Here is an 11,764-nt window from a genome sequence, read left to right on the forward strand (position 1 = left end):
AATTTATTTAAGACAAAGCTCTCTGAATATCTTACACGTTTTTAGGAAAATAACCAATGCAATAACTTGACCTGTGCCTATTTTATATTGTTATTGTAAAGTAGTATCTACAACGTTCATTTATATTCCGTGGCAGTGCCGTGGAAAATTCATACTGTTTTACTTAATATTGTGCTCATGTAAGTGACTGTTATGTTTTACTGAGAAAAATAAAAATACAAACAAAGCCACTTCTTATATCATATCCCTTGCGTGGTACACAGAGCCAACAGTATTGAAAGTCTGAATAGCCACGTTCAGCTGTATAGTTTTATGATAGAATTGGGATTTAAATAGTGAGAGATTGCCAAGCCATAGCTTCCAAAAGGAGTCCCAAGATTTAAGCCCATCCTTTAGTCGCGTTTTACGGCATCCACGGGAAAGATATGGGGCGGTTCTCTTCTACAGTACCGGAATAAACAGCAAAGATAAAAATAAAGATCTTCGAACCTAGACCGTTTCCGGCGCTGTTGGCTCTCATTCCCCGTAAAGGTCGTGATGAAGACCTGGTGTACTCATGTTGTTTATTTATCACGTCTTCATCACTGATGGAGTCGACAGAGCCAACACAAAGTAACGAGTAAGTTTATTTTTAATTACAATTAAGATACGTACATTAATATGATGTTCCACTAAGAGTTGACTCGTTTGACAATGAATTGTACTATTAAAACGTTTATACATTATATTGCAATTTATTAAAATCCAATTAGTTGACATATAAAGTATGGTGAAGTAAATCTATAATGTCATTCTCCTGGCACTAGGCTCTCTAGGGTCTCGCTGGAGAGGAGCTCGGGGTCCTGGAGCGTGTAAGTCAGGTTTTTCACACGAAGCAACTATGGATTTCCATTTGCTACGATCCTTATTACAGACCTCTCCCGTTTCCTTCGCACTCATTTCTATTTTCATGCATATTCGACAATTACGGGTACTCCCAACATCTCCCTTGTTATGACATTCGAAATTTGATTATTAAAAGTTCGATGATGGCCAGCTCTGTCTACCCTACATATAAAGTTAATTCCATGAATGAATGTATGAAAAATGTAAGAATGATTCACACTGCTCAAGCATACAATTATTTGGTACAGATTTCCCATATTAAGTTAATTTGTGGAAAATGGTTTGAAAAACGAAATAAGATTTAATTAATTAGATATTAAGGCGATTATCACACGGCACCGCGCACCGCCGCGGAGGGCGGTGGCGGTAACGCGGATTTCGCAGCGGTGCACCGCGCGGTAAGGCGGTTTACGCGCCTGTACGCGCGGATGGATTTAACGCGGTTTTGACCAGTTTGATTGCAGACGCTGGCAAGAATGGACGCTGAAGTGGTGGCAGCAATCTGGCTTTTATGGCGCAGAAAGAAAAAAAATAAGAAGATACTGGGTTCATCCATTTTTACGAAGCAGAACTCTAAATGGGTCATTCATGTTATTCTATAAAAGTTTGAGAAAATACGAAGATAAATTTTTTAATTATACGCGAATGTCCACTTCTTCATTTGATTATTTGTTAGCAAAAATAAGGAAAGCAATTTCTGGAGTAAATACAAACATGCGTCCTTGTATTTCGCCGGAAGAAAAGCTTCTTGTTCAGTTTTAGGAGTCTATCACTATATTGTGTGCTTTTCATGTCCCAGATAGCAGAGCGACTTTGAATCTCTGAAATAAACTTTTCGACATCGAAATCCATTTTTAAATTGCGACACGTCTTGCTTCCACGATGTTCCGCGCGGTTATGCGGTGCCACGTGTGTGAGGTGCCGCCCCTCCGCGCTGCCGTCCGCGCGGAGAGGCGGTGGCGGCGAGAGCACCGCTCGACCGCGCGGTCGGGCGGTGAACATGTGTTTAGTATCAACGGATTTAGTAGAGGCTTATGCGACATGAGATCCGCTTCACCGCCTGCCGCGGCGGTGCGCGGTGCCGTGTGATAATCGCCTAAAAAGATGAACAAAAAACTATGAATAAAAAACATGAATTCACTGCAAGAGCATAAATATATTTAAAAACAACAGTTAGGTTAAAAATGGCTGAGTATATTCGTTATAAAAACTAAAATGCAATCCAATTGATACTGATATAACTATTTAGAAGTCAATTGTAAAGATAATCAGTTTCAAATTGCCACCATAATAAAATCATATTTAAAATTATACAAAAAATATTTAAATATTTCATAATTCCAAAAGAAATCTTGTAGTACTTACAATATAAGAGTTGTAAATTACATAATAAGATAATCGAAACATTAGTCCAAACCAATATTTAATCACCTTAAATCGAAAGCCCGAGCTTTATGAGGTGATTATAAGGTGAAAAATAAAACATATAAATTGAAAATTTACCAAGAACAACCATTGACTCTTCGGCTTCTTTAGCGAACGTTGTTAACAGTCATTGTGAATATCTGGAAGATGTCGTCTCCATCGGAATCTTCGAGCACGGTCGGGACCTTTTTCGACTTAACTACGAATCAGTTTGTTCAGGATTCGAACCGCAACGTGCCGAGAAATGTTACGGTAAGTCCAAAGTTTCATAATAAAGTAATCCTTCTGCCGTTCGTATGTCAATTCGTTGATGGACTACTGGGTTTTCTTGTACTTTCTCTGCTCATAAAAGAACTGAAGTCTGCTTGGATCATGGTAAATTTATTTATTCACTTTGCCGTATTTTAAAGAAGCGTAAAATTATACGGTCGTCTGTTATTGATCAAACTGTTTAGAATCTTAGAATGTATATTCGCTATTATAAATTTTCCCGTGACTGTTGTTCAACAAATGTTATGTTGTTGGACCTATACTCGTATATGTTTGTACTCGCGTTCTCTAAAACGGCTCTAACGATTTCATTGAAATAAAAGATTTGTATGTTTTGTACGTAAAAATTTTAATTGTTACAAAAATTACCAGTTAAAAGCTTTATTATAACAGATTCTTATAGGTACATACTTGTTTTGAAATAAATAAGACTAAACACGCCTTTACTTTTAGAACTTTTGAGAGGTACATACTCGTACATACGATTATTTTATTTTATACCATACAAATAGGAAAACGACTGGTTGAAGTAGTAATTTTGTCAAACTCTTATTTTCCTATTACAGGCACCGTATTTACCGCCTTATGAGATGCCGCCTACACAGAATACGGTCCCGGTCCACATGCCGGGGCCTGCTCAACCACCGCCAGCTTACCACGCTTCTAATGGCTTTAGCATAAATGGTAGTATTCAGTACTTGCAGGACAATTTTAATGGTCATCACCCGATATTTAGTGGGAACCACAGAGATTTCAACGGCCACATAATAACAAATGGTATTAACAGATCTAACGGATTGAATGGCACTAGAAATGTGACCGCAGCTGCTCAGCTTCACTACTTGACACCGTCATCAAGTGCGGTAACACCGGGAAAACGCGTAAACGGAGTCAAGAAACCAAAAAGAAGTCGTACTGCATTTACCACGCAGCAACTTCTGCAGCTGGAGGAGCAATTTTCACAAAACCGGTATTTAGATCGGACGCGGCGCATAGAGCTGGCAGCGGTTCTGAATTTAAACGAGAGAACCATAAAAATATGGTTTCAGAACCGTAGAATGAAAGAAAAGAAGGACAGCTTAGAAGAAAGCATTGAGGAATCCGAAAGAGTGAAAACTGAATCGTCACCGGAGATGTTAATACAAGGTGTTCCCAACATGCCACCACTAGTCATTAATAATAGTGGATATGGCTCATGCATTCATGAGCCATATCCACCAGCGCATGATATGTACTACCAAATAACTCCAAACTATGAGCTATCAATTCCAGCTTCAAATCCAATTGACGAGTATTTGGAGTATATAGAGGAACAAGGATTTGGTGCGCGAAATATTAGTGAAAATATTTTAGCACAGCAAGTACCCACTAATTGTAACAACCAACTAGAGCCAGTATATGCCGAGCCATCGCCCCCCAAATCCAATGACTCTTCCAACATGCCTGCCGCGTCCACTTCAGCAAACTGGGATGTATCCTGGATAAAATGCATGCAAGAATTTCAATTCTAAGAAAACCAATTGTCTTTAATAATTGGTATCAGATATGTGACCCTACTTGCTCACCCACGCTACGTAACACGATTACCAAAATGGGGAACACTGAACAGGGGTATAAACGGAGTTAAATAACAGAAATTAAACCGCACAGCATTTACCACTCAGCAAATGCTGCTACTGGAGGAAGACTATTCACAGAACCGTTATTTAGACAGAATACGGCGCTTTGAATTGGCCGAGATTTTTAATCTAAATGAGAGAAGTATAGAAAAATGGTTCGAGAACCGCAGAATTAGTGAAAAGAAAGACAGATCTGAAGACAACTTTGGGGAATCCGAAGAAGTAAGGACGTCAAAGGAGATGCTGGTACAAGGCGTTGTTGACATGCCGACATCAGTGATCTACGAGCCATATCAGACAACGCGTGATATGTACAACTGAGAAACTCGAAATTATCAGCTATCAATTCCTGCTTCAATCATTCCATAAGACCCTCAATATTCAATTGTGTAACAGCAAATGTGTAAGCGCAGCAATAATCAAGTAATTTGTACAACCAACTGGAGCCAGTACATGTCACCCATTCGGCCTTTCGTTCTAATCATTTCGCATACATGCCTGTCGTACTCAATTCAGCTCCATAGGCAAATAACTAGGATATATCCTGGACGTAAAAGTTGCGGTAAGTTCAAAGTTTCCAAATAAAATAATGTTTTTCTTGCCCTTCGTATGTCTATGTTTTGATGGACTACTGGGTTTTCTGGTACTTTCTCCGTTCATAAAAGCAATTAATTTTAATGAAGCGTAAAATAATACGCTCATCTGTTATTGATCAAACCGTTTAGAATCTTAGAATTCGTTATTATATATTTTCCCGTGACATATATACCTATATATGCTTGTACTCGCGTTCTCGAAAAAGGCTCTAACGATTTCATTGAAATTTGAAATATAAGATTTGTATGTTTTTGTACGTAAAAATTGATTTTATTGAAAAATTTTATTGTCAAAAATATGTTTACTTGTAGAAAGCCTCATTGTTACAAATTGTTATAGGTACATACTTGATTTGAAATAAATAAGACTTTAAACACGCCTAATGCTTTTAGGAGTTCTGAGAAGTACATACATATCTTATACCATACAACCAGGAAAACGACTGGTTAAAGTAGTAGTAGTTAAGTGTCTAACTCTTTCTTTTCTTATTACAGGCACCATATTTACCGCCTTATGAGATGCCGCCTACACAGAATACGGTCCCGGTCCACATGCCGGGGCCTGCTCAACCATCGCCAGCTTACCACGCTTCAAATGGCTTTAGCATGAATAGTAATATTCAGAACTTGCAGGACAATTTTAATGGTCATCACCCGACATTTAGTGGAAACCACAGAGATGGCCACAAAGGGTATTATTGGATCTTACGGATTGAATGGTAATAGATATGTGACCGCAACTGCTCACCTACGCTACTTGACACCATCATCAAATAAGGTAATACCGGGAAAACGCGTACACGAAGTCAAGAAACCAAAGTCGTACTGCATTTACCACGCAGCAACTTCTGCAGCTTAAGGAGCAATTATCACAAAACCGATATTTAGATCGGACGCGGCTCATAGAACTGGCAGCGGTTCTGAATTTAAACGAAAGAACTATAAAAATATGGTTCGTGAACCGTTGAATGAAAGAAAAGAAGGATACCTTAGAAGAACGCTTTGAGGAATCCGAAAAAGTGTAGACTGAATCGTCACCGGATATGATAATACAAGGTGTTCCTAACATGGCACCATGAGTAATGCATGAGCCATATCCACCAGCGCATGACATGTACTACCAAATAACTCTGAACTATGAACTATCAATTCCAGCTTCAAATTCAATTGACGAGTATGTAGAGTATATAGAGGAACAAGGATTTGGTACGCGAAATATAAGTGGAAATGTTTTAGTACAGCAAGAACCCACTACTTGTTACAACCAACTAGAGCCAGTATATGCCGAGCCATCGCCCCCCGAATCCAATGACTCTACCAACATGCCTGCCGCGTCCATTTCAGCTCCAGAGGCACCTGAAAACTGGGATATATCCTGGATAAAAGCATGCAAGGATTTTAATTCTAGGAGAACAACTGTCTGTAATTAATAGTATTGGATATGTGACCCTACTTGCTCACCCACGCTACATAACACGATTACCGAAATGGGGAACAATGAATAGAAGCATAAACAGAGTTAAAGACAGAAATTATACTGCCCTGCATGTACCACTCAGCAAATGCTGCAACTGGAGGAAAACGAATGGTATAACCGGATCTTACGGATTGAATGGTACTAGATATGTGACCGCAGCTGCTCACCTTCGCTACTTGACACCATTATCAAGTGCGGTAACACCGGGAAAACGCGTGAACGGAGTCAAGAAACCAAAAAGAAGTCGCACTGCATTTACCACGCAGGAACTTCTGCAGCTGGAGGAGCAATTTTCACAAAACCGGTATTCAGACCGGACGCGGCGCATAGAACTGGCAACGGTTCTGAATTTAAACGAGAGAACTATAAAAATATAGTTCCAGAACCGTAAAAAGAAAGAAAAGAAGGACAGCTTAGAAGAACGCTTTGAGGAATCCGAAAAAGTGTAGACTGAATCGTCACCGGATATTATAATATAAGGTGTTCCTTACATGGCACCATTAGTAATGTATAAGCCATATGCACCAGCGCATGATATGTACTACCAAATAACTATGAACTAACAATTCCAGCTTCAAATCCAATTGACGAGTATATGGAGTATATAGAGGAACAAGGATTTGGTACGCGAAATATAAGTGGAAATGTTTTAGCACAGCAAGAATCTACTAATTATTACAACCAACTAGAGTGAGTATATGCCGAGCCATCGCCCTCCGAATCCAATGACTCTACCAACATGCCTGCCGCGTCCATTTCAGCTCCAAAGGCACCAGAAAACTGGTATTTATCCTGGATTAAAAGCATGCAAGGATTTTAATTCCAGGAAAACAACTGTCTGTAATTAATGGTATTGGATATGTGACCCTACTTGCACACCCACGCTACATAATACGATTACCGAAATGGGGAACAAATTGTTATAAGTACATACTTGTTTTGAAATAAATAAGACTTTAAACACGCCTGATGCTTTTAGGAGATCTGAGAAGTACATACATATCTTTTACCATACTACCAAGAAAACGACTGGTTAAAGTAGTAGTAAAGTGTCTAACTATTTCTTTTCTTATTACAGGCACCGTATTTACCGCCTTATGAGATCCCGCCTATACAGAATACGGTCCCGGTCTACATGCCGGGGCCTGCGCAACCACCGCCAGCTTACCACGCTTCTAATGGCTTTAGCATGAATGGTAATATTCAGAACTTGCAGGACAATTTTAATGGTCATCACCCAACATTTAGTGGAAACCACAGAGATGGCCACAAAGGGTATTATTGGATCTTACGGATTGAATGGAAATAGATATGTGACTGCAACTGCTCACCTACGCTACTTGACACCATCATCAAATAAGGTAATACCGGGAAAACGCGTACACGAAGTCAAGAAATCAAAGTCGCACTACGAGTACATTTAACATGCAGCAAATTCTGCAGCTTGAGGAGCAATTTTTACAAAACCGATATTTAAAACGGACGCCGCGCATAGAACTGGCAGCGGTTCTGAATTTAAACGAGAGAACTATAAAAATATGGTTCCAGAACCGTAGAATGAAAGAAAAGATGGACAGCTTAGAAGAACGCTTTGAGAAATCCGAAAAAGTGTAAACTGAATCGTCACCGGATATGATAATATAAGGTGTTCCTAACATGGCACCATTAGTAATGCATGAGCCATATCCACCAGCGCATGATATGTACTACTAAATAACTCTGAACTATGAACTATCAATTCCAGCTTCAAATCCAATTGACGAGTATATAGAGTACATAGAGGAAAAAGGATTTGGTACGCGAAATATAAGTGGAAATATTTTAGCACAGCAAGAAACTACAAATTATTACAACCAACTAGAGTCAGTATACGCCGAGCCATTGCCCTTCGAATCCAATGACTCTACCAACATGCCTGCCGCGTCCAATTCAGCTCCAGAGGCACTAGAATATTGGGATATATCCTGGATTAAAAGCATGCAAGGATTTAAATTCTAGGAAAACAACTGTCTGTAATTAGTGGTATTGGATATGTGACCCTACTTGCTCACCCACGCTACATAATACGATTACCGAAATGAGGAACACCGAATAGGAGCAGAAACGGAGTTAAAAATAAAATTAAACCGCACAGCATTTACCACTCAGCAAATGCTGCAACTGGAGGAAAACTTTTCAAGGAACCGTTATTTAGACCGAACACGGCGCATTTAATTGGCCGAGATTGTTGATCTTTATGAGAAAAGTATAGAAAATTGGTTCCAGAACAACAGAATGAATCAAAAGGAAGACATGTCGGAAGACATTTTTATGAACCGGATCTTACGGATTGAATGGTAATGGATATAATCACAACTGCTCACCCACGCTACATGAAACCATCAAGTTGGGAAGCAGCGAAGAAGAGCGTAAGCGGAGTTAAAAATATATCGCACTGCATGTACCTCCCCGCAAATTCCGCAACTGGAGGAAGAATATTCAAGAAACTGTTATTTAAATAGTAAATTAATTTAGAATAGTTTTTTTTTATTGTTTAAAAATATGAGATTATTTAAAGATATTAAACATTAGATAGAACTTAAGTTATGTTTTAGTTCGGCAAAACCATAATTTTGTAAAATGTGAAATATTAATAAAAATGTTTTTTTTTAAACGAACGAGGCGGATTGCACTGGCCGATATTCTATATAATATTCTAAATGAGAAAACTTACAAATATATAATAGTTCCGAGTTTAGAACCGCCGTCTGTCTGTAGACAGGAATGTGGAGAAGTCAGCAAGTCCGGATAATTGCTGGAGATGCTTTTTATTAATATTTCATAATATTATAACAATCATCGTAATATTTTAAGATCACCTTTCTTTCTTTCTATAAAAACAACTTGATTACAATAAGTACACACACACATACATTCAATCAAATCAATTCAAAAATATGGTTCCAGAAATGTCTGTATCCCTTGCGGGGTAGACGTTCTTGAAAATACTGATAGGCCACGTTAAGTTGTTTGGCTAACTGATAGAATTGAGATACACTTTAGTGACAGCTTGCTAGCCCGTCGCCTAAAAAAGAATCCGAAGTTTATAAGCCTATCCGAACGTATCTTGATCAAATTAAGGACGTCCTGGTAAAGGTCAGGTCAGGTCAAAAGTGAGTTCAGGTCAAGAGTTTGCCTCGAGCTGTCAAAGCGAGTGCGTTAAAAATGGCTTCTTCCGTAATTAAATGTAATAACTGCAACATAGTGATCTGTGAAGTGCTGGCATTTATCCAAAACAAAGTGGATATTATGAACGAAGAGTGTTTAGTACGAATTTGCAAAGAATCATTCTCCGAAACGGATATTGAGAATGCAAAGCGCCTACTATTTGAATCCGTGCAAACGTCGGCACCGATGATTCGAAGAAGGCGGGACGGTAAGTCGAAAAGAGACTTATTCGACGTGATAGCCTTGTTCAAAGAGACTGATCCTGAACTAGTCCCTATCTTTTGTGCTCGTGATCTTCAAAAATTACCCCCCATAAATTTTGATCACATCGATGCCACAAGACTACTAAAAGACATATTGATACTACAACGAGGACTCAGAGAAGTGCAAGAAACTTATGTCACATCTACACAGTTAAGTGAATTGAGACAGGAGCTAAAAGACATTAAAGATAGCGCACCTAGCAAGACGAGCTTTCATAATTACGATTTAAACATAAATCGTAAACGCGGTGGAGTTGTAAACGACAGTTTTTGTCTCGATAGCGGTCCTATGGGTCTTACCCACATAGTCGAAAAATCATCGAAACCTATTGCGGAGCAACGGCCAAGTATCCATCTATCTCCCTCCCCCGAGCGCTGTACGGCAGACAGGGTCTCGCTCACACCTGCGGTACCCGTCACAGCTGGGCGTGAATCATCGGCGCCCGAGTCTCCGTGCGAACAACAACAGTGTGTGGCCACGAAAACCGTCGATTGCAATGTTTTGTTTGCGGACGTTATTAAGAGTGGAGATGAGTTCAAAATAGAAAAACCGTCAGAAAAATGGACACTAAATCAGAAGAAAAGGCATAGAAATCGTCTATTGGGTACACAAGGAAAGGCAATAATGGAACCTAATAGTAAATTTAAAGCTGCTGAAACAAAAATCCCGCTATTTATTAACCGTGTTCACCATGATACGTCTGAAAAAGATATCATAGACTACATTATGGACAAAACACGAGTCGCAGTGACGCTTAAAAAGATTGAGATGAAGTACAAGAGGGGATATAACTCATATAAAATATTTATTCCAGAAACGAAATTATCACTGTTTTTGAAAGATGACTTGTGGCCGGAAGGGATATCATTTCGCCGTTTTGTGTATTTCAAGGATTATGGACAAAACAAGGTGAAAGATAGTAATGACATGAACAGAAAAAACATAAATTGACATTAATGATGCAAAATAACTTAAACAATTTTAATCTAATAAGTTATAACTGTAAATCGGTTACAAGGTCCATTGACGCTGTGCGAAGCCTTTGTAGAACGGCAGACTTAGTGGCCCTACAGGAAACATGGCTATGGCCGCACGATATAACATATCTAGGTACCATCGATAGTGAATTTGCGTACTGTGGCAAATCGGCGGTAGATACGTCTGTGGGAATTTTAAGAGGAAGACCCTACGGCGGCGTAGCTTTGTTATGGCGTAAAAGTGTATTTAATACAGTCTCAGTGTTAGACTGTAAAAGTGCGCGTCTAGCGGCAATCAAGATAGTGTTATCAGATCGGCAACTGTTAGTGTTTTCTGTTTATATGCCCACTGTTTCGGACGACAACCTCCCCGAATATACCGAGTGCCTAAGTGAAATAAGTGCAATTGTGGACGAATATAACACCGAGTTTGTGTACATACTGGGCGACTTTAACGCAGACCATAGTACGTTATTCGGCAGAGAACTTGACAGTTACTGTGATGAACAACAGTGGGTGTGTGCGGACTGGAAGTTCCTCGGACTTGAAGGTAACACATATACATACATAAGTGACTGTCACGGTACCACCAGCTGGTTAGACCATTGTGTTGTGTCGGACATAACGTATCAATCTATTTCAAGTATAAGGGTGCTTTATGATGTTCGCTGGTCAGACCATTTCCCATTGCGTGTAGAAATAAAGATTAATGCAATTAAATCTGTGTCATCATCAGAGAAAAATGATGGTTCTATTAATAAAATACTCTGGGGGAACCGAGAAAGTAACCAAATAGATAAATATAATGACGTTTGTAATAATAAGTTTGAACAATTTGTTTTTCCATCAGAATTTAAGAATTGTATTGACCATAAATGTAATAATTTTATGCATAAAGAATTAATTGATAAAATGTATATCCAAATTGTGAATATTTTAATTGACGCATCTGTTTTGTCATACGAATGCAAAACAAAAAAGGGACGTAATTCTGTCATTGGATGGAATAAGCATGTTAAGGATGCCCACAGCGCGGCCAGAGTT

The 11,764-nt window shown here is 39.0% G+C and overlaps 1 protein-coding gene across 1 annotated transcript; it reads left to right on the plus strand.

The window, feature by feature from the left end:
* The first annotated feature begins 9,476 nt into the window (after positions 1–9,476).
* LOC132902170 (uncharacterized) lies at positions 9,477–10,694 on the plus strand. Its single transcript, XM_060946244.1, has one exon. It carries the CDS (start codon positions 9,477–9,479, stop codon positions 10,692–10,694), a length of 1,218 nt encoding a protein of 405 aa, XP_060802227.1.
* The last annotated feature ends 1,070 nt before the right edge of the window (positions 10,695–11,764 follow it).

The sequence above is a fragment of the Amyelois transitella genome, chromosome 10 (genome assembly GCF_032362555.1).
Source record: "Amyelois transitella isolate CPQ chromosome 10, ilAmyTran1.1, whole genome shotgun sequence".
NCBI lineage: Eukaryota > Metazoa > Arthropoda > Insecta > Lepidoptera > Pyralidae > Amyelois > Amyelois transitella.